The following is a 24954-nucleotide window of genomic DNA, read 5'->3' on the forward strand; positions in this document are numbered from 1 at the left end:
CTCTCGCTGGCTATCTCTATCTCTGTCAAATAAATAAATAAAATCTTTAAAAAAAATAGTTTTATTATAATATGTCAAGGTGTGGCTGTCCTACCATCAGCAGGGGTCACAGGACCAGACATGATTAGCTTTAGTCTTGCACTAGGCTAGTTAGCTTTATAGAGGTATATAGGATGGGAAATTGAGCATGCACATCGTCTTCGAACTCATCAGGAGGGTGAGCAACTATACATGTGCATAGCTTCTTCCATCTCTCCCGAACCCACACAAAGAATACGCACAGTTGCCAAGGACAGTTAGGGTGCATGGGGTTCTAGATACAGAGATGTACCTTGGTTTCCTGTCAGTCTTATATTGTTCACTTTGGATAGATGTAAAGCCAATATGCCAACTCACAGTTCTCTAAGTACACATGCAATAGTACAGATGGCGTTTCATAGTTAATTTAAGAGACAACTAGCCTGCTAGTAATAACACTCCATGTTTGTCCTAACTCAGCACATTTCCACAAAGTGATAGTATAAGAAGGCAGACCCAAGGTCAGATTTTCAGGCAAGCTTAAGTCTCTTCATGTTCCAAGTATAATATTAAATCTTTACTCACGTTGTAGATTTATTCTTTGGGGTACAAGGGCTTCCTGAATCTCTGCCTTGATGTCTTTCATCAGTTTTGTACAGTTCTTAACAATGATTTCAATATTTGCTTCAGTTGTATTACTTCTTTTCTCTCCTTTTAGGTCTTCTATTGAATACATTAAACTTTCTTACTTCATCCTTTATTTCTTTCCTGTATTTTTTTCATCCTATTTGTCTCTCCATGCTTCCTTCTGTATATTTTCTTCTAACTTTCAAGTTCATTGATTCTCTTTTCAACTCTTTTCTTCCGCACAATCCATCCACTGAGTTCTTAATTTTGGTGATAATAATTTTTTACTTATAGGATTTTCATTTTTAAAATAGTTTTTTATAAAAGTTCCCAGTTGAAATTTTTGATCTTGTCTTTTATCTTGTCAGTGTGGTTATTTTAAGCTATGTCTGATAATTCCAATATCCAGAGCTGCTCTGATTTTCTGTTGTCCACTACTTATGATAAATTTATTCAAAACATCTTGCCTTTTTCTACGTCTGTCAGTTTTTTATTGTGGCTTAGTTACTGTATTTGCAACTTAAAAAAAAAATAAATTCCCAGATGATCTTTTTTAGATCTTCTTTCAAAGAGGATTTAATTTTAACTAGCAATACAGGATCATTTCAATTTAATTTCAGGACTGATATGATCTGGCATTGCAATCACTGTGAGAGTTTACTTTCTACTGGTTTACCATAGACCACAGCCCTTTTGGGGCCCTAAACCAAAGTAAGTTCACCCACATACTGGTGAGCTAGACTCTGATCCCTGGGCCTCCACGAAGCTGCCATAAGTGTTCTCAGCCATTCTACCAAGAGTGGCAAAGGCTCCCAGAAGCAGCGCATACTCCAAAGCCAGGTTGACATTCCTACACTGGTAATTTTTTTCTACCTTGTTTACATTCCAATGTTTCCAAACAGGTTTCTGTTGTTGTTTTTAAAATAAATGTACTCAGTCCAACTTTTCTAGTTCTACTTATGGGGAAGGTCAGTACAAATCACCTAGTCTTCCACTGCCAAAACTGGAAGTTGATTAATAGAACTTTAAATAAGATAGGAATGGGATATATCCAATTAAAGTTAAATTGTATTAGCAACTCAGAATTCTGAAAGGACCCATCAAAGAACTTTTTGGTTCAAAAATAAAACCAACCAAGTAAGCACCTAAAGACCTATTTTTCAAAAAGATGACATTAGTGAGTGACTACTGTTTATAAAAATCAAGATAATAAAAAGAACTATTACTTCATATAACTTATGAGAAAGCTTATACTTTAAAATGTAGAAATAAGTGAGAAGTTTAAGAAAACTTTTTTTTTCAAATCTAGAAGTACGACTTTCTTCTTAAGAAATTCAATGTTTTTAAATATTCTTGTATAAGTGCATTTTGTAGAGAGCAATTCTGCCCTGAAATAGTATTTAATTAGGTGTAGATATAGGGTACACTCCTACATCAAATTTTTTTCCGGCTAAGACAATACCAGGTTCAGTTAAATATTTATTGAGTATATACTGCAAATGATCATTAAGGAAAATGAGACACAGTGTGTACTCTAGACATTTCCAGTCTTATAAGGAGATGTAAATAGACAATGTGATCATGCTAAAACAGAGGTATGCAGAAGATGCTATGGGTACATAGGAGAGACATTATATCAGTGTGACACTGTTCCATTAGTGACATTTCAATTATTACCTAAAATGCCTTTGGTGATGCAATATTAAGCAAAAAAGAAAATTTGTATCACATATCAATTTATATTTTAAACTTAAAAAAATTCTCACATGAATACATAGACAAATATATAAACAGTTATATGAGACATCAAGGTGAAAAGGCTGACATGAAAACTTACCCCATCTGGCAATGCCCTCCAGCACACAGCACTAACAAATTCATTTGTATCATCTTCTTTTCGGTCTTTATCCAGAACACTTTTGACCGTATCAAACTTAAAAGTTAGCAAAGTCTTAGAAAGTCCTTTATAGTACAAGTAAAGGGAGTTGTTCTCGCTTCCTGAAAAAAAATGTTGAAATAAATAATTTTTTAGAATGGGAGAATTCAGAATTAGGACATCACATTCATAAGGTAATTATTATTCAATGTTTAAGCTCAAAGACAAATCTTTTATGGTTGAATTTGAAAGACCAGAGCACAGCATTTCTTTGGAATCATGTGAGAAAAAGATTCATAGAAAAAAAGCTACACTTTACTAATCTAAAGAAAAATAACTGGTAAATGATATAACAACCTTGATAACTATAAGGTTAAAATTACTGCAAAATCCTCATTTATAGTAGAGGTTTAAAGACGACCAGAAATTTGTTATTATAGCATGAATCTTACACGACATTTAGAAAGATTTCTAAGAGGGGGGAAAAAAAGCTACAGCACTTGTACAAAGGCAGATTTTAATAACCTACAAAATTTATGTCCCATTCCCCAATAAAGACATTACTGTATTAGATAAGCAGCCTATAAGGAAACCTTTATTTTGGAGTAGTCTATCAAAGTAGAATAATTGCAAGAGATTTGCTTTGGTAGAGTTTACATTATATACAACTTTACTAAATAAAGGTCAAGTCATTTGAAAGAACTGATGAAAGTTTATATATTCAGGCATTAGGTGTATTAAGCATTTGAACATTACCTAATGTGATTTCTACTTCTGACTTAAACTTGTATAAATTACCAACAACAAAAGCCCTAGAATAACAGATCAAGATTATCTAAACAAACTGCTTAATGAAGAGAACACTCTGTAGGGGAAAATGAATTTCAACCTTAAGAAGACAATGTCTCTGAAATTAGGACATTCGCAGAAATTAATATTTTCTTTTACATAATATCTATAGAATTTATGTTACGATGGAGAAGAATTATAAAACATATTTAACAATCTTATACTATTTCATGCAGTCAGGGTCTGTGCTCAGTAATGGAGGGAAGGACTAATGCTTATTCCAGTACAATCCAAGAAGAATTCAATATGCTACTTTCTGGACACACAGATCATTTCCTGACTTGGTATATAGTCTATGTGCATTGAATGCAATTTCAGGGACAAATTCCTGTTAAAAAGTTCCAGGAAAAGATGGTTTTACTTACCACAAGCTATATAATCGCCATTGGAAGCGAGGCCTACAAAGTTTTTTTCATTGATGTGACCCTTGAAGGAACGTAGACAGTATGGTTTCCCTACATTCCACAGCTTTAGCTGGCTATCTGTTGAGCTGAGGTAAACACAAAAAATGAGAATGCAATTAAGATTTTATGGTCTGAAACTCATCCCTACTAATTAGAGGCAATCCAGTTTGGTGGTTTAGTATGCAGACTATGGAGCCAGATTTTAGGAGTTACAATGCCCAATATACCATTAATTTGCTTTTGACCTTGGGAAAGTTATATAACCTCTTCGGCCTCAAATTTGTTCATTAGTTATGTGAAATACAGTGATTCCTACATTATTGAATTAAATAAATTCTATAAGATGTGAAAACTAAATTAATTCATTTAAAATGCTTTCAATATCCCTGGGCATGTGGGAAGTGCTTACTAATAAACATTACTCATCAATACTGTCACACCACCACCATCAAATAACAAGAGTTCCATTGGGAGTTTTGTTTAATTTCAGGTATACACTCTATGCCACTTGATTCAATTTACTTTTCAACTACTGAACTGTATTCTTTTTTTTTTTTTAAGATTTTATTTATTTATTTGACAGAGACAGCCAGCGAGAGAGGGAACACAAGCAGGGGGAGTGGGAGAGGAAGAAGCAGGCTCCTAGCAGAGGAGCCCGATGTGGGGCTTGATCCCAGAACACCGGGATCACGCCCTGAGCTGAAGGCAGACGCTTAACGACTGCGCCACCCAGGCGCCCCTGAACTGTATTCTTATACTAAATTTAACCTATTTTGACAGCTTAGTTGTATCTAGAGGGATGGAATATAATGAATGACTGGAATGGTCTATATAAAGTAATTTATTTACTGAAATAATATGCAAATGCAATTATTTACCAAAAATTAACTGAATATAAAGATTGTTGGTGATACTATCATACAGAGACAGTCTTAGAACTTGAATAAAACGCCACGTTTTTTTCTTTTTGTTACAAATATCCAATTGTATCATATACAATAGGTTGTAAATTGTTTATCCTTTATTTGATAATTTGGTTTATAATTTTTCTGTAAAATAAACACATTTTGATATCTTTGTTAATGACTACATGCTAAATCATCTTTTCTCTTACTGTAACATTCACAGAATATGGCACAATGCTGAATACTTTACATTCATTACTTCATTTAAAGAGTCACAACATTATTATTAGCTCTATTTTAACAACTAGGCAACTGAAAATGAGAAAATTAAGGACATTTTCAAGGTACCACAAATAGTCAACAGCAGAGCCAAAACTGAAACTGTCTTATTTCAGAGCCCAAACTCCAAGCTCTTTAAATACTTCTCTATTGGGGCTCCTGGGTGGCTCAGTCGTTAAGTGTCTGCCTTAGGCTCAGGGCGTGATCCCAGCATTACGGGACTGAGCCCCACATCAGGCTCCTTCGCTGGAAGCCTGTTTCTTCCTCTCCCACTCCCCCTGCTTGTGTTCCTTCTCTCGTTGGCTATCTCTATCTCTGTCAAATAAATAAAATCTTTAAAATAAATAAATAAATACATACATACATACATACATACATACATACTTCTCTATTGCTTCTCATCAATTTTTCAATAGACATTTATGGTGCTTTAAATTTTTTTTCTCAACAATGTTGTATTGAATATTTCTTTAGGTGTGTATATATTTTTATTGGCCAAGAATTCAGAGGTTGTGGCAATATATGTATATTTTAATATTACGTTTGAACACTTCCAAATATACTTGTGGATAAATTTGTTCTAAAAACTTCTAAACCTCAAACATATTCAAGAAAAAAAATATGGTGATTTATAAAACTTAAGAAGGACAAGGGATTGGTGAAAATACAAACAACATATCCATATTAATACGGTCAACTAAAATTTCCCAATTTATAATATTAAGTATACATATATTTCAACTACTGGAAATCAAACTGTATAAATCTAAAGTTAAAGAAAAATATTTTTGCCATATAATCAACCACCCACATTTGAATCTGAATAAAATTTTAGTTATATACTGCCCATTATTATTCCTAAAGATGGGATACATTTTGACTGGTTAACACTAATTTAAGTTTATGAACTCATTACCTATGTTATCTTCCCTTGGAAAACTCAGTTCTCACTTTTTTCCTTGTTTGTAACTCAGTTCAAATTACCTCATTAAATCAATTCAAATTACCAATTTATTATCTAAATCAACCAGTACAGAGGTAGACGTGGTGGGAGATACCAAGTATTAATGCCAAGGCACTGGCATTAGTGATCTCCTAAGATTAGAGATTAGAAACTAATGGGGGAAAAAAACTAAGTGAAGAGAAGAAAGCGATGTATCATTAAGCATGAAAAGAAATAATAGATAGGAAAAACAGAGAAATTAAGAATGGGTATTTGTTAGGGTAATATAAAATAAAGAGGGGGCACCTAAGTGGCTCGGAGCCCCATGTCAGGCTCCCTGCTCAGCAGGGAGCCTGCTTCTCCCTCTCCCTCTGCTTGTACTCTCTTTCTCAAATAAATAAATAAAATCTTCTAAAAATAAATAAAATAAAATAAAGAGAACTATGAAATGGGTTAACAGAAAGAAGGTACTGCCTGTTAGAAGCACTCTGTCAACAATATTTTGGCAACTGAGGTTTATTTATCTGGTTGACATCTTGTTAACCTTCAAACAAAATAAAAGACAACTAAAAGCTTCCATTATAATTCTCTAGTGCAGAAGGCTTCTCAAAGAATATTTGTCAAGTATAAGCAGCCATATTTACTTCTTTTCAGAACATATTTAAAACTTACTATGAAACCACAGGGAAATCAAGTAACATAGAGTCAACCAAATATTACCTAAAACCAAAAATAATACTACTGTACTGCAATGCAGATAAATAAACAATAACATATTGATTTTAATAGATAAAATACTTCTCACTCTATTCCACCAACTATGTTGTTTTACTCTTAAGGAGAAGCACTGGCTGAAATCCAATCTAAAGTTCAAATGTTGAAGGGGGGTGCATTAAAAACTAACATCATAGGATTTTGTTCATAAAGAGGATATAAAAGTGAACAATACAAACCAAAATATACATTTATTTTAATTAGACAACTATTTTAAAAATCTACCATTTATGAAAAAGTACATACATCACAGTGTTACTCTTTACAGATACCCACAGTGACATTACAAAACTGGTAAATGATGACAGAGCTCTCTGTATTAAGCTTCACCTCAGGAAAGTAATACTCACGCAGAGACAATTTCCTCACCACTCACAAACTTTGCATAAGAGACTGCTTTTCGGTGTCCTTTGAATACCATGATTGGCTGTTTAGTGTTACGAAGATCATAGTAGTGGACACAGTGATCTAAAAACAAAGCAAAACAAAACAAAAAGAGAAAAATGTAGTAAATGAAGAAACAGAAAGCAAAGCTCATTTTAAATGGTTCTGGCATCTTTCATCAAAGGTTTCAGGGACGGTATCAAACCTGTAACAGCAGAAAATTAAGTGCTATGATTTTCAAAAACAAGAAAACTATACTGGGTTTTCTGTTTTGAATCTAGAAAATATGGTTGCATAAAAAGTATACACGCACATGCCAATGTCAGTCTAAAAGGGTGTTCAACTGGTATTTCCAGGGATCCTGGCTCTAAAACCAGAGTATTAAGCATTCAAAGTAACTGCAAACTTTAAAATGTATCCTTACATTTTAGATGACCTTATTAAAAAAAAAAAAGGTAATATAAACATTTTAGGCTTCTGGTTAAAGACAATGCTATATAATTTCCTACATTTGCTCTTGAAAAATACTTTCTTGAGACACATTTAACATATAACAAAACCAACTCACTGTTAGGTGTACAATTCAATGATTTTTAGTAACTTTACCCAGTGGTGAAACCATCTCCATAAATCAGTTTTCAAGCAGTTTCCTCATCCCAGTAAGATCCCTCATGCCCATTTACCACTCACTGCCCTAGGCAATCACTACGTCTAACTTTCTTTACAAATTTACCTTTTCTGGACATGAAGTCATACAATACATGGCTTCTGTGTATGGCTTCTTACACTTCACACAAAATTTTTAAAGTCCATCCATGTTTTAACACATGTCAATAGTTCATTCCTTTTTATTGCTGAATAGTACCTATTGTATGGATATACCACATTTTTTCAGACCACTCACCAGGTGAAGGATATTTATTCCCGCTTTTTGGTTATGAAAATTAATGCTGCTATGAACAATCACATTCAAGTCTTTGTTTTTGTTTTTAAAGATTTTATTTATTTGACAGAGAGACACAGTAAGAGAGGGAACACAAGCAGAGGGAGTTGGAGAGGGAGAAGCAAGCCTCCTGCTGAGCAGGGAGCCCGATGCGGAACCTGATGCAGGGCTCAAACCCAGAACCCTGGGATCATGACCTGAGCCGAAGGCTGATGCTTAATGACTGAGCCACCCAGGCACCCCAAGTCTTTGTAAGGACATGTATCTGAGTCTCAGGTAGATAACCAAGAAGTGTTAATTACTGCACCATGTGGTAACTTTGTGTTTTTAGGAAACTGACAAACTGCTGACTGTAACATTTTACTTTCCCACCAGCAATACATGATGGTTCCAGTTCCATTATATGAGTTCTTCGAAAAATCTGGATACAATTTAAAAAAACAAAAAAAGGTTTACAAATATTTTCAACCATTCTGCTTGTCTTTATTATTTTCTTAACAGTATATTTTGAAGGACAGAGCTTTGGATTTTGATAAAGTCCAATTTATATTCTTTCTCTGAACTCATAAAAAACTCTAATCCAAGGTCTTAAAGACTTTTCCTCTATTAATTTGTAGCTTTGTTTTAGTTCTTAATTTATGTCTATGATCAATTTTAAGTTATTTTTTTCTGTATGGTATGAAGAAGAGGTCAAAGTTCATCTTCTTGCATGTGGATAGAGATGCATCCAGTTGTCCCACATGAACTGAAAACAAACTTTTTCTCTAATGAACTGCTTCAGCACCCTTACTGAAAATGAACTGACTTCTGGATTCATAATTCTGATCAAGTGATCTATATATGTCTACCTCCTGCTAGCCAACAATGTCTTGTATAACTGTAGCTTTTTTAAAAAAAGATTTCATTTTTTTATTTTTAAAGGATTTATTTATTTTATTGAGAGGTGAGCGGACAGAGGGAGAGGGAGAGAGAATCTCAAGCAGATTCCCTGCCGAGCAAGAAGCCTGAAGTGGCGCTTGTGACCCCGAGATCATGACCTAAGCCGAAATCAAGAGTCAGATGCTTAACCAACTGAGCCACCCAGATGCCCCTAAATTTTGTTTGTAAGTTAATTTCTACACCCAACGTGGGACTTAAACTTACAACCCCAAGATCAAGACTCGCATACTCTACTGATGGAGCCAGCCAGGCGCACATAACTAACTGCAGCTTTAAAATTTTGAAATTCAGTAGAAAAATTCCTCCAACTGTGTTCTTTTATGCAATTGTTTTGGCAATTCCTGTCCTTTAGCATTTCCACATAAATTTTTGGATCAGCTTATCATATCCTGGAAAAAAGCGTGCTGGAATTTTTACACAGATTGAGTTGACTCTATAAATCAATTTCAGGAGAATTATCATCGTACAATATTAAGTCATCCAGTCTATGAACAAAATGTCTCTGCATCTATTTATATATTAATTTCCCTCAGCAAATTTTTATAATGTACAGTGTACAGGTCTTGCACTTTATTAAATTTATTCCTTAAGTATTTTATGCTTTTTGATGTTATTCTGAACAGAACCTTATTTTTATTTTTTTTTTAAGATTTTATTTATTTGACAGAGGCAGCCAGCGAGAGAGGGAACACAAGCAGGGGGAGTGGGACAGGAAGAAGCAGGCTCCTAGCAGAGGAGTCTGATGTGGGGCTCGATCCCACAATGCCGGGATCACGCCCTGAGCCGAAGGCAGACGCTTAACCGCTGTGCCACCCAGGCGCCCCCAGAACCTTATTTTTAGACTGTATATTGTTCATGTTTAGAAAGACTATGTTTTATACTGATATTGTATTCTGTGGCCCAGCTGAACAATTAGTTCTATTTTTTTTTAAGATTCTTTAAAATTTTCTATATATGGGATGATGTCATCTGCAAATAAAAACAGTTTAATGTTTTCTTTCAAACAGGATATCTTACGTTTCCTCTTCTTCCCTGTCAGTATTAGCTAGAATCTCCATTACTGGGCTGAACCAAAGAAGGGAAAGTGAACACCTTTGTCTTGTTCCTACTTGTAGGGGAGAAGCATTCAGTCTTTCACCAGTAACTATGATATTCTCTAGTAGTTTTTCATAGAAATCTTCTGTCAAGTTGAGGAAGTTTACTGCTATTTGTTTGTTAAGAGTTTTAATCATCAATGGGTATGAAATTTTGTCAAATGCCTTTTCTATGTTTATTGGCACGACTGTGTGGTTTTAGTTCTTTATTCTATTAATATGGTATATTACATTGATTGATTTTTGGATGTTAAACATATCTGGTTACTCCTGGGATAAATCTCACACTGCATAGTGAAAATCTTTTAAATATACCATTGAATTTGCTTTGCTAATATTCTGTACAGGGAATTTGCATCTATATTCTTGAAGAATACTGGTCTGTTTTTCTATTCATGTGATATCTTGGGCTTCGGGTTTTGAAAATTCTTCAGGGAAGAATTTGTGAATACTGGTATTATTTCTTATCATTTAATAAAATTTACCAGTAAAGCCATCTGGGTCTCTGACCTTCTCTGTAGGAGTATTATTAGTTACTCAATTTCTTTCCCTTTCATAGGTCTATTCAAGTTTTATACTTCCTCTGAGTCAATTCTGGTTATACATGATGTTCTAAAAGTTGTTCACTTCATCTACATTAAGTTGGCATACAGTTGTTCAGAGTGATCTTTTTAATATCTGAAGGTCAGCAGTAACCTCCCTTCTTTAATTCTTTTTTTTAAAAAAGATTTTATTTATTTACAGAGAGAGGGAACACGTGAGTGGGGGTGGGGGGGTGGGAAGGGGCACAGAGGGAGAGAGAGAATCTCAAGCATGCTGAGCACAGAGCCTAATGCAGGACTGGATCCCAAGACCTTGAGAGACCTAAGCCAAAATCAACAGGTGGACGGACGCTTAACCAACTAAACCACTTCGGTGCCCCTCCTTCAATTTTAGTGATGTGTCTTCTTTTTTTCTTAGTCGACCTAAAGGTATCCCAATTGTGTTGCTCTTTCAAAGAACCAACTTTCTTTTTTTTTTTTTTTTTTAAGAGAAAGAGTCCAAGTAGGGAGGAGGGGCAGAGGGAGAGAGAGAGAATCCTAAGCAGGCTCCACATTCAGCATGGACCCCACGTGGGACTTAATCTTATGACCTTGAGATCGTGACCTGATGCTAAATCAAGAGTTGGATGCTTACCCAACTGAGCCACCAAGGCACTGCTCAAAGAACCAACTTTAGTTTTACTGATTTTCTATATCATTTTTCTGTTCACGATTTAATTAATTTCCACCCTATTATTTCTTTCTTCTGCTTGTCTTTGCCTTTATTATTTTTTTCTAGACTTTTATGGTGAGAGCATAGATTATTAAGATCTTTCTCTTTTTTAATATAAACACTTGAAGGTAGACATTTCCTTTTTTTTTTTTTTTTTTAAAGATTTTAAGTAATCTCTCAAAATGCAACATGGGGCTCAAACTTAAAACCCCAAGATCAAGAGTCACATGCTCCACTGACTGAGCCAAGTGCCCCCAAATAGACATTTCTTCTACGCACTGCTTCGGCTGCTAGCACAAATTTTTTAAAAATTTTGTTAAAGATTTTATTTATTTATTTGACAGAAGGAGCAAGCACACACAAGCAGGCAGAGCAGCAGAGAAGTAGAGGGAAAAGCAGGCTCCCCACCAAGCAGAGAGCCGACATGGGGCTTGATCCCAGGACCCTGGGATCATGACCTAAGCCAAAGGTAGATGCTTCATGACTGAGCCACCGAGGTGCCCCTGCTAGCACAGATTTTAATATGATGGGTTTTATTTATATTCACTTCAAAATATTTTCTAATGTCCCTCATAACTTCTTCTTTAACCAAAGAGTTATTTAGAAATTTACAAATATTTGTGGAGTTCCCAAATTAACTATTGTTGTTAATTTCTAATTTAATTCTATTTAGTCAGAAAACATGATTTTTATTATTTCAATCTTTTAAAATTTAATAACACTTATTAGATGACCTGATATATAGTCTATTCTGGAGAATGTTCCATGTTCCCTTGAAAAGAATATATATTCTACTGTTCTTGAGTGGAGTGAGCTGTATGTGTGTCCATTAGGTCAGGCTGATACTGTGATTCAAGTCTTCTACACGCTTCTTGACTTTTGTCTAGCTGTTCCATGGTTATTGACATTAGAGTACTTAAGTCTCCAACTGCTTTTGTTGAATTGTCTCTTCCCCCTTCAATTCCATAAATTGTAGTTTAATGTATATCCAAATAGTTTAAGTGTACATATATTTATAATTGTTACATCTTGCTGCTGAATTGACCCTTTTATCATTATTAAAGGGTTTGCTTTGTTTCCAGCACCAATTTTTACTAATAGTCTAGTTTGATTTAAATATAGCCATCCCAGCTTTTTTGTTTACTGTCTGCATAATATATCTTTTTCCATCTTTTTACTTTCAATCTATTTGTGTCTTTGAATCCAAGGTGTATCTTATAAACAGTACATAGTTGGCTCTTGTTTTTTTCACCCATTCTGCCAATCTCTGCATCTTGGAGTGTTTAGTCCACTTATATTTAACATAATTATTTATATGACAGGATTTATACCTACAACTGTGCTATTTGTTTCTCTTACATCTTTTTGCTTCTATATACCTCCCTTAGCCTTTTTTGTGATAAACAGAAATTCCCCAGGATAACACTTTTGTTCCTTTGTTGCTGTTTTTTATTATACTTTTTAGAAGTTATTTTTACACTGGTTTTCTGGGGATTATAATTAGCAAGTGAATTTTTAAAAATTTAGTTCAGATCATCACTAAGCTAATTTTATTTTATTAAAGATATTATTTATTTATTTATTTGACAGAGAGAGGCAGCGAGAGAAAGAACACAAGTAGGGAGAGTGGGAGAGGGAGAAGCAGGCTTCCTGCCGAGCAGGAAGCCCAATGCAGCGTTCCATCCCAAAACACTGGGATCATGACCTGAGCTGAATGCAGACGCTTAACGACTGAGCCACCCAGGCGCCCCAGATCATCACTAAGCTAATTTTAATATTATGTGGAAATTTTGCTCCAATATAACTCTTCTCCTCTCCTCCCACACCATCCTTTGTGCTATTATGGACATACATATTGTATCATTTTAGGGTAAAAGCACATGAACACTATTTTATAATTCTTGTTTTAGACAATTTTCTTTTTTTTGTTGTTATTGTTAAAGAGAGGGAGAGCAAGAATGTTAAACAGATTCCCCATCCAGTGGGGAATCCATCACAGGGCTTGATCTGAGGACCCTGAGACGATGACCTGAGCCAAAATCAAGAGTCAGACACTCAACCAACTTAGTCACCCAGGCGCCCCTAAGCTGTATTTTAAATCAGTTAGAACTGTTACCAAAAAATACAGCTGTCTTTTATTATACCAATATAATTATCTTTACCCAGTGCTTTTTGTTACTCTATATGGATTTACATTACTATCTCATATCCTTTCATTTCAGCCTGAAGGACTGCCATACGTAATATTTCTTGTGTGAACCTACTCAGTTTATGTTTATCTTAGAATGTCATAAATTTTTCATTTTTTTCATGGGTAGTTTTGCTGGATACAAAACTCTTTCTTGATAATCTTCCATTCAGCATGTAGAATATATCTCACTGCCTTCTAACTTTCATGGTTTCTGATGAGAAGTTGCTAATCTTATGGGGATTGCTTTAATGTGCTAATTTGCTTTTCTCTTGCTGTTTTCCAAGATTATCTCCCTGCCTTTGGCTTTCATAGGTTGAATTTGACGTGTCTATGTGCCCATCTCTTTGAGTTTATCCCACTTGGAGCTCATTGAGCCTCTTGGGTATGTAAATTGATGTTTTTCATACAATTTGGGAAGATTTTGGCCACTTTTCCCCTAAATATTTTTCCATTCCTTTCTCTATTCCCTTATTTTCTTAGAGTCTATTTATGGTGGCATGCTTAATGGTATCTCACAGGTTTCTAAGGCTCTATTCATTTTTCTCCATTCTTAGACTGGGTAATCACTATTGACCTATCTCCTAGTTCACTGATTCTTTTGCCAGGTCAAATTTGCTCATGAGCCCCTCTAGTGAATTTTACATTTCAGTTATTACACTTTTCAACTACAAAATTTCTATTTGTTTTTTCTTCTATTTTTTTTTAACACTCTCTATTTGGTGAGACATATTTTCATATTTCTCTTTCATTCCTTAATTGTATTTTAATTCAATTAATATACTTATAATAGATGTTTTAAGGTCTCTATCTAGTAAGCCTGACATCTGTGATAGTTTCTACTAATTTTTCCTGCTTCTTTGCATATCCCATAGTTTTTGGTTTGTGGGGATTTTTTGATAAAAAGTAGACACTTTAATATAATGTGGTAACTCTGGAATCAGATCCTACCTCCCTCTCCTGGGACTTTTGTGACTTGGCTTTTTGTTTTGGCTTTGTTGCCACATATTTGTCTGAAGACTTTTCCAGATGTGAATCTGTAGTCTCCAAACCCATGTTATATGGAACCACTTGAGTCTCAACTGGTTTTCCTTCTTAAAATTTTTTGGTGTTTTTGTTTTTGTTTTACTTAGATGAGTAAAGGTTGCTCCTGGGTCAGCATCACTTAATAGCCACAAAATTTTCTTAAATGTTTTGAGCCAGTATGTCTCTTACCCTTTGCCCAGGGCACCTATGTGCATGTTAGGGCATCCTTTCAAAGCTCAGGCAACTTCGAAATCTCCATTGGCCTTCAATGCTTACTTACACAGAGTCAATCAGAAGTAAGCAACTAGAGCCCTTTCTATTTTTTCCTGGATAAGCACATTGGCCTGAACATGCAGAAAGCATTCTACATCCTAGGAACATGTAAGAGTTTTTTCAAAGCACCTGTGGCTGTTTTGTTGCCCAGATCTTCCTTTTAAAGTTTTTGACTGGACTCCTGTTTGTCCCATCTGGTATCACAGCCTTAGACAATTGTGACACTACATCTGACTGTTTTCAACAAGACCGTGGGTACAGGTTTTTCCCATGCAGACTCTGAGTCAGATCAAACAGAAAAAACATCTTGTGCATGTGGCTTTTTCCAGTAAGCTGTAAGTGAAACAGTGACAATGATCTAGAAATGGGGCTTTTTAAGAAGTTCCTACAAGTTTGTTTGTTTTTTTTCCTAGTGGTGGCTACAAGGCTGCTGGTTTTCAAGGCTTATATGCCACAAGTTAGCTCAGTTTTTATAAATTCACCTGTATTTTTGTTGCTCATATGGAAGAGTATTCCCACATTTTTTCCCTTTATTATTGCAATTGCATTAAGTGATCACCTCAAATGACAGCAATCAGCTTCTATTATGGAGATATAAATGTATAGCTGCAATTTGTTTGGCATGTAATAAAGTAAAAATGGGAAAAAACCCTGCTTCAAGTGCCATGCTCATGTTAAACTTATCAGTTGTAAAGTTTAAACTTCTCTTTTGCCTTAATAATTCAAAATTGAAAAACATTTTTGTAAAATAAGTCTTTAATTTCTTGTTATTTTATAAAAGCTGAAAATAATTTGATATAATAAAAACAGCACAGTACAATAATATACTAACTTTTTCAAAGGCTAATAAAAAACAAAGAAGTAATATATAAAAACTGTAGGGATATAAGTAAAGGTTAAATTATCTACTGTGCACTACAAAAATACTTTACAGTAGGTGGAATGAGAAAAGTAGTGTAGAGACTACATAAAAAATGGGAAATGTTTCTATAGACATGGCAATCTCGAAAGAAACCGCACTACAGTACTGAGAACCAGCTTACTATGTGCAGTGGCGACTTTTTTTCAGCAAAACATATATTACCCATCATATTACTGTTATGTCATCATGCTGCTACTTTCTTTTTTCTCTTTTTGGTTTTTATTTTTACTGTATTTAATTAGAATTTGATTTGACTACCAGTTGCTTAAGAACTAGGAACATATGAAAGTAGTCTATAGTTTTACATTTACCCATATAACTTAGTAACTTTGTGATATAATAGTTTAGGTCAGGGGGGAGGAGTCCTCAGTAATGTGCTTTCCATTATAAAGGGAAATTCTGAAGTGTTATCATAATTTTTAAAAATATCCTTAAAAATTTGAGTATTTAGTATATGATCACATTTTCTATTTCTTTTCTTTCCCCAACTTATTTTGAAAAATTTCAGGGGTGCATGGGTGGCTCAGTCGTTAAGCACCTGCCTTCGGCCCAGGGCGTGATCCTGGCATTCTGGGATCCAGCCCTGCATCAGGCTCCTCGCTGGGAGCCTGCTTCTTCCTCTCCCACTCGCCCTGCTTGTGTTCCCTCTCTCACTGGCTGTCTCTCTGTCTGTCAAATAAATAAAATCTTTAAAAAAAAGAAAGAAAAATTTCAAACCTACAGAAAAGCTGAAAGAATAATAAATTGAACAACTTTGTACTTTTCAATCTAGACTAACCAAATATAACTACTGTTACCATATCTGCTTTAGCCATCCCTCTACAAATAAACAAATGCACACTTTTTTTTCTCCAAGAACCATCTGTAAGTTTCAAACATCAGGATATTTTACCCATAAAAACATTAGCACCTACTTTCTAAAAACAAGAAGACTCTCCACAATACCACTGTCATACTCAAGAAATTAATATTGACATAAGAATATAATTTAACAGGCATTCCATATTCAAATATCCCAGTTGTTTAAAAAATCCTAAATAGCTATTTATTTATTTAATTTTGCTCAAGGGTCACTCACTATAGTTTCTATGTTTCTTCATTGTTTTATATATAACAACTTCTTAACGCTGTTATTATTAAAGCATCTCAAGTAGTTTTGTAGAATGTTTCAAAAGTCTGAATTTGAATGTTTTCTCATTATTATGTTCATGTTAACTGTTTTTGACAAGAATACTACAAAGATTATGTTTCTTCCTACTGCATCACCTCAAGAGGCATAAAATGTCTGTTCCACTGGTGATGCCAAATTTGATTTCTCAGTTAAATGCCCCCATGGCCTTGTCAATGTACAGAAAATTAGTTTCTCTTTTATTTCAACCAAATTATGCTATATACACAACCATTAAGAGGAATACCAAGAGAATCATTTCCAGTATAATTAATAATTTTCCTATAGGAATACCACTAAGTGTTTCCCCATTAATAAGGTAATCATTGTTGATATACTAAAGTGAGATGATGAAAATAATGTTTGGAATAGATGCAGAAATATGTTACTGAACTTAATATTTAATAAGGAGTTCATTACCTTTCCGAAAGTAACAATAAGACAGCTACAACTGAGACGTTAAAGTTCTTAAATGCAATTTATGACACAGCCATTCTTGACTGTGTTCCAAAAAGCAAGTGTACAAAGGAAACAGGTTCAATCCATGTATACAATGGCCAGTGAGAGACCAAACTGAATTTCAGAACCCCTGAGTTCTATTTTCAGGCTTCCCAGATGCCTATGAGTTCTCAGTGTCCTAGCTTTTGGGTATCATCATGATGGGGCTGAGGTGAGAAAGTAAGCTGGAAAAATCCTTACAAAAGTTTTCCTTAGGCAGGGCAAATAACTTCTGAGTATTTAAAAATGCACAGGTCCAGAGGCTCCTGGCTGGGTCAGTCAGTAGAGCATGTGACTCTTGATTTCAGGGTTGTGAGATCCAGCTCCATGTTGGAGGTAGAGTTTACTTAATTAAAAATAAATAAATAAATAATAATAAAAAAATAAATACACAGGTCCACTAGTTACTGATATCATTTCTGATTTTAAAAACAATAACTATCTGTTCCCAAACACCAGGATACCAAACCAATTAAAGTAGAGCTGCTCCAGTTACAGCCCAAGTAGGAACAAGAGCCCTTTTTACTAAGCCTCTGTTCTCCCTATCTACCCAGCCTTCCTGTAATTTACACCTGCCAAATCTTGAAGAATCTCAAGAAATATCATTTGAAATGAATTAATTGTATTGATCAATATGAAAAAATGTTTTCATTTAGTTTTTCATTTTTTTTACAGAGTATATTAATGAATTTTTAATGCCAAATTCCAAAGCTCACAGGCAAATAAGAACTTTTACAAATCACAACTACCCTTCTCCACCCAAAATCCAATTCAAAATATCAATAACATCTCTTTGTTTACAAAAACATCTATTTGAATATGTTTCTGATTTGTTGGTTTTAATTATGTCTGATGGAAGAAATGTGTTGCTCTAAAATCGTTTCTCTTGTGTTGTCCTAAACTAGACTAGCAACAGGAAAAATACTGTTTAAATCTTCAAACTCACTAATAAGGACTCAGTACAATGTTCTATGCATTGACATTAGCGACTAAATAACAATATCACTTATCTTTTGGAAACGAAAAAGTTATCAAATATAGAAAACAATTTTATAATTTGTGTTTATTTGAACTTATCTGGAAGTATATACAACAAATTACATGTTGAATACATAATTTTATTACCATCTTATGGTAATAAAGACTAGAGATAAACCTGAAATATAAATCTAAAATAGTCACAGAGCCGTTAAGATATCAAATAAACACAAACTATAGGCAAAAATTCCTGATCTCACAGTTTGCCTGCTTAGGAATCAGTTTCTATATAGTAAAATATGACCTACCAGGGAAATTTAAGGATCTACTTTCCTCTTCGTGATATTTTTAAAAAATTACAATTTTATAAAATTGTTCAAACATCATAAATCTAAATCTAGAGGCAATGCCATCCAAATCTTGATATCTGAATTTTAGAAATATAAAATCTGGCATGCCCACATTAGAAACAAAAGCACTGAAATACATATTCAAAATGCAGTACAAAATTATTTGCTCAACTTGGCCTAGCTTGCTGTAAGTTTATACACCCAAACTAAGCACCTGCAGAAGTATCTGAACACACTAAACATTTTTTATGAGAATTAATTTGCTTCAATCTTCACTGATCTGCTTTATTTCAGTCTTTTTTCACACTTTTGCTTTAAAGAGTCAAAAATCAAATAATGCTAAATAATGACTAATAAACATCAGAGATACTCAAATTTTTTTCCATTACTAGATTAAAACAAATTTTAAAATCTCACGTGAGCATGTAAAGGGTGTTAAAAAATATGATTCATTTCAGAAACCTGGAAAATGGTTATCTAAATTAATGGTGGCAGAAAAGAACTGAGAAGGCCTAAATGGGACTACTGATGCCTTCTTTGAATATCTTCAAAGAGAAATTCATTTTGGGAAACTGGCAAAACACCTGGAATCACGTCTGATAAACAGCTAAAAACTGATGCCTAACTGGGTTGAAAAAAAGATCATTAAAAAAATCTAAGCAAAGTCAGTCAGAAAAAGACAAATTAAATATGATTTCACTCATATGTGGAACTTAAGAAACAAAACCGATGAACATATGGGGGGGAAGAAAGATAAAAAGGGAGAAGGAAGCAAACAATAAGACTCTTAAAAATAGAGAACTGAGGGTTGATGGAGGGAGGTGGGTGGGGGATGGGCTAGATGGGCGATGGGTATTAAAGAGGGCACTTGTGATGATCAGTGATGAATCACTGAATCCTACTCCTGAAACCAATATTGTACTGGATGTTAATTAGATCTTAAATTTTAAAAAATCATTTTACATAAATAATCTGTGTGATTGAAAAGAATATGGATTCCTCCAGCTGACAGATTCAATCTTCTATGTATGTATTTGTTAACTGTGTTGTTCAAATTTCCAGTACCTTACAATTCCTGCTTTTCTCCTTAGAGATTTTAATTTCTATTAGAATTTGTCACGTTTATTTGATGTTGTTGAGGCTATGTTATTACATATATGAGGTTCACAGTTTATGTCTTCATTTTAAGTTATTCCTTTTATCACTGCCTTGGGATCTTCTTTAACTCTATATTAACGTGGAAAGTCTAATTCTTCTCACTACATAGTTTCTTACGTAGTAAGATTTTTTTCTCTCATCTCTTTATTTCAATCTCATTGTGCCCTTCAAATTTAGGTGTCTCTTTTATATAGAATTAAGTGTAGAAGTTTTAATTTTTAAATAAAATAATGCAATCAAAGAGATTTGGTCTTTGAACTGGTAAACTTAATCTGGCTCAATTTACTGTTATAAGTGTGACATTTGGATTTATTTTCATCATGCTATTAGCTATTTACTCTGATTTTTCTGTGGCTCTTCATTTCCTGCCTTCTTCCTGTCTATAGATTGAATTTTCTTTAATATAGACTGTTTTCTTTCCTATTGCAGATTTGAGAGTAGAAACCCTGTTTCTATTCTTTAATGATAAAGATTAAAATTTAAAATGCATACATGACTCAAAGGACAAAGCAAGTTAATATTGTTACACAATGTAAAACCTTACATTACTTTATATTTTATCAACACTCCTCCAAAACCTGGATTACATTATTATTGCACAGAATTTTATTTCCATCTTTTTAAAATATATATATTTATTTATTTATTTATTTATTTATTTATTTATTTATTTATTTATTTGACAGAGAGAGAGACAGCAAGAGAGGGAACACAGCAGGGGGAGTGGGAGATGGAGAAGCAGGCTTCCGCTGAGCTGGGAGCCTGATGCGGGGCTTGATCCCAGGTGGGATCACGCCCTGAGCCAAAGGCAGATGCTTAACCACTGAGCCACCCAGGCGCCCCTATTTCCATCTTTTTAAAACCTCCAAATTAGTCTCATTTTTCCATTATTATTGTATTATACAGACAAGGCTAGCTAAGATTTGCCTATATTATAAATTTCTCTGCTCATGACTTCTTTCCTAGTATTTTATTCAATTCTTTATTTAATTCACTTCTTTATTTCTCTGTGGAGGGGGCAGGGAGAGAAGCATCCTATACCATGGTTAGAATTCTCAGGAGAACAACTCCTGTCCAACCCTCAGAGCCCAGGCTAAGACAAAGTTACTGGAGATTTCTCCATGTAGGTATCTGGACAGACAGATAATTACAACATTCTAAGGAGATCCACACCCCCTTTCTCCTCCGCACTAACTCTCTAGTAACTAGGTCCCGGATGTCAGCAACTTTTCCATCACTACCATTAACCAGGTGATAAAACTTGAGCTTACAGGTTCGATTCTCCGGTTTTATATTCTGCGCTCTTTCTGACCCTTTGGAATTTCAATACTTTATAAGCTATGTATCTAAAGTAATATTTTTATACATTTTATCTAAAATAATATTGATCTAAAATAAATGTTTGTTGACAAGATTTTCAGTTTATTTAGTCTATCATATTGTTAGAACCAGAACTCCCTTCTATCTTCTTCCTTTTTTTTTTTAATGTAACCATTTGAAGCAAGTTTAAAAATAAAAAACTGATTAACCCTCAATGCATGTCAAGTAACTAATTTTCTGGTGTTTCACAACTGCCCCTCATTTCCAGAGGCATTTTCATCAGACCCAGGATACAGATCTGTATTTTAACCAATGTTCCAGAAATTTTAAGTCTTTTTATAGTAATATATCAGACTCCATTCAAGAATATGATTGAAAAACTAACCTAAAATGGAGAATTTAAGTGCAAAAGATAATGTAGATTTGGGGCTCAGTCTATTTAATGACCTCTTTATGCTATTTTTAAAAAATCAAAATGAATCCTATTATCTCCGTAATAATAGTTCATAAGCAAAAGCAGTATTTTTTCTTTTACTGGACAGATCTTTTACTGGACCTTGTTTTGCTAAATGCTGTTAAAACAGAGATTTAATATTTTAATGCAATTATGTTCATTAGACAATAAAGTTTTCTTACTATGATAAAAGGCCTTCATTATTTAGCCTACATCTACATTCCCAAATTCTTTTTCCACCAATTCAGGAACTTGTAACACATCTTTAGTATAGTTACTATAGTCCCAGAGTAAGGGAGTGGGGTAGACATGAAATTGCTGAGGAATAATTTCAAAACACAAATGCTTGGTCTCCTCTCTGAAGATTATAATTTGGTAGGTTTGTGATAGTATCCAGACACAAATAATTTTTCAGTTTCTCAGGTTTTGAAAAAAACTGCTCTAATGTTATTTTTCACAATGTATTATAATGTGTTTGTTCATCTTATCTAACTGTGACATCCTGGAAAGGAAGAATATTTATTTTCATATGCACAGTAATAAATACATTTTTTAAATAAGTGTTTGTGAAGTTAATAAATGAATGCTATAATTCTAATGAAAAGATTACAGGTACCATGATAAATGTGACAGAGAAAAAAATTTTTTTTAGAATGATTACAAGATCAGGCTCCTCTAATCAGTAGTTACTTTCCTTCTAGGGACTCTGAGAAACCTCTAGATACATATTTCAGATTGTATAAGTAGATCTATAGATCAAGTGGAGAGTACAAAGTCCACTGAGTATATGTGCTTATGCTGATCAGTATCACAGCATTCTAGGGATCCAGAATGTACTAAGTATCACTTAACTGCTGGTCTCACAGATGTTTCATACCACCCCAGCTTCGAATACTGACATTCCCTAAGTGTCTTCTAACAAGCTTCTATGCGGAATCCAGTATTCCAGAGTTATACAAAATCAAGCAGCTAGTTTTGTTTTTATTTTCTGCAATTTAGATCCATCCGTTGTGCAAATCCATCTTTCTGTATCCACTCAAGCATCAGCCACCTAACCATCTGTCCGTCTATCAGCACATGCAAGTAGGGTTAATATCTTATATTAATCTGAGTTAAACACAGTTTTTGGTTGTTTGAAAAAAATTTGTCTTCATTTGTGAAAGATTCTTTGGCTGAATTAGAACTTCGGGTTAAATTTCTTTTGGCACTTTAAATGTGTCAATGGCTCCACTGATTTTTGGCCTGTATACTTTATAAGAATTCTGCTATAATTTTTATCTTCCACTTTCCATAATTTCTTTCACTTGCCTTCAAGATTTCATTTTGTTTTCAGTATTTGACTATGATATAATTAGGTATAATTAGGTATTTTTGCTTTTGATCTTATCCTGTTTGAGGTTCTGTGAGCTTCTGGTATCTGTGATTTGTTAACTCTCATCAGTCTGGAAAGTTTTTGGTCTTTATCTCTTCAAGTATTTCTTCTGTCCTTTTATCTCCTACTTCCACAATGCCAGTTACAAGTGAGTCTAATATTATCCAACAAATCTTGGCCACTGTGATCTGTTTTTCCTTCCCACTCTCTTAATGTTTCATTTTAGATAATTTTTATTGACCTACCTTCAAAATTAATTGTTTTTCTTAGATTATATCTAATTTGCTAATGAGTACATCAAAAAATTCATTTTTGATATCAAGATTTGTATTTTTAGTATTTCCATTTCACTTTTTAAAAATACTTTCCATCTCTCAACTGAAACTCTTCATCTTTTCAGGCATGTTGTCTGCCTTTCCCACCATATCCTTTAACAAGATAAACAATTATTTTAAAATTTGTCTAATACCGTAATATCCGGGTCACCTATAAATTTACTGTTTTCTTTTGATTCTCTGTAATGGAATGCTTATTCTTACTTATTTGTAGTCACATACTTTTTTATTAAACATAAGTGATCGTGTACTGAACAGTAGATAGTGAAGCAAATGGTATTTCTGCTTGGAAATAAGTACACCTCTTTTTCTGTCAGGCCATTCATGTGAAGGGATCAATCAATCTAGCCAGTGTTCAAACCGAATTTCAGTTTTAGTTGTTAAACTCAGCATTAAGTGTACAACAGTCTTCAAATCTTTCCAGTCATGAGCAATAATCACCTTGTACTTAGTATGATCTGGTCAACAGAAACTTTTCTCTGTATTCCTGTTCTTCGCTTACCTTTTTACTAGTGCCTGCATTTGAGCCAAAGACAGGGTCCTTCTCCATGCTACTGTCTCTCCCTCAGTGGTAGATGGCTCTTACTTGTTCTGTTTTTTGTTGTGGTTTTTTTTGGGGGGGGGGCTGTTGTTGTTTGGTTTGGTTTTGGTTTGGTTTTGCTTAGTTTTGTTTTTTTGTACAAGGATTCTGTTTGGAACAGAGGATTTCAGTTCTTCTGGTCCATCATGAGTCTTAGGAAGGTTTCATATGCCTGAGCTTCCAGAGGGGTCTTCTTAGCATTCCAACCCCTCACCATCATGGCAGAAAAATTCTACATAACATCTGATGCACGTTTCAGGCAAGAGAGGGTTTCATGCCACTTCATCAGTGGTAGTAGATCCCTGCTTTATACTGATGCAGGATCCTGGGCCGAAGAAGCTCTCTTGCTCCTCTTCCAACAGCTTAAAGTTTCTGCTCCGTATGAGAAGAGGATCCAGAGAAACGATGAAGTTTTGTGCTGGTCTTTCAGTAGGAACTGATTACTTTGTGAACTCCTGCGTGCCTGATTTTGCTACTGCCCTGACCCATTCATTCTTGTTAGCAGCCAGTAGAGGGAGATGGAGAAGAGCATATGAGTTAAGCGTGCACTCCCCTTGTATTTCGGGCATACAGATATGCCAACCCATACTTGGCCTTTAAGAATGCATTAAAATTTTAGCTCATTTCTTCTTACCAGCTTCTATGGTGGCTACTTCTTCCTCTTGTGGTCTGCAAATGGTGACTAGTTCATGTGTCCCATCCTTCCTTGGAGGGGCTTGTCATTCCTTGGAATTCAGTTCCCATGCCTTGTGACCTCAGCTCTCTGACAGGGGTCAAGAAAAGTTATAATTTTGTAGCTCATACAGCTTTTTCTGTTTTTAAGATGAGAGAAACATTTTCTGGTGGTTTTCTACATACAAAGCAGGAGCTGAACTCCCAATGTGCCTATCTTTTGACAATATTTTTTTATCACATCTATGAAACACACAGTCTAAATTCCTGTATTCTTACAAAAAACTACATTGATTCTGCCTGGTGCAGTGTTCCTTTTCATTCATACCAGCCTATAATAGTAACAGCTCCATCTTTCCTTGTTCACACTG

The 24954-nt window shown here is 34.4% G+C and overlaps 1 protein-coding gene across 3 annotated transcripts in view; it reads right to left on the reverse strand.

The window, feature by feature from the left end:
* The window catches only part of COP1 (COP1 E3 ubiquitin ligase), a 236812-nt gene that overhangs the window by 43511 nt on the left and 168347 nt on the right, over positions 1-24954 (reverse strand). For all 3 annotated transcript variants that reach the window (XM_034666759.1, XM_011226884.3, XM_019801271.2), the window contains 3 exons: positions 7026-7143; positions 3736-3860; positions 2483-2643 (listed from right to left, as the gene is read on the reverse strand). In XM_034666759.1, coding sequence (XP_034522650.1) covers positions 2483-2643; positions 3736-3860; positions 7026-7143 — 404 coding nt within the window. The remainder of the gene's footprint in view (positions 1-2482; positions 2644-3735; positions 3861-7025; positions 7144-24954) is intronic.

Source organism: Ailuropoda melanoleuca, chromosome 8, assembly GCF_002007445.2.
Source record: "Ailuropoda melanoleuca isolate Jingjing chromosome 8, ASM200744v2, whole genome shotgun sequence".
Taxonomy (NCBI): Eukaryota; Metazoa; Chordata; class Mammalia; order Carnivora; family Ursidae; genus Ailuropoda; species Ailuropoda melanoleuca.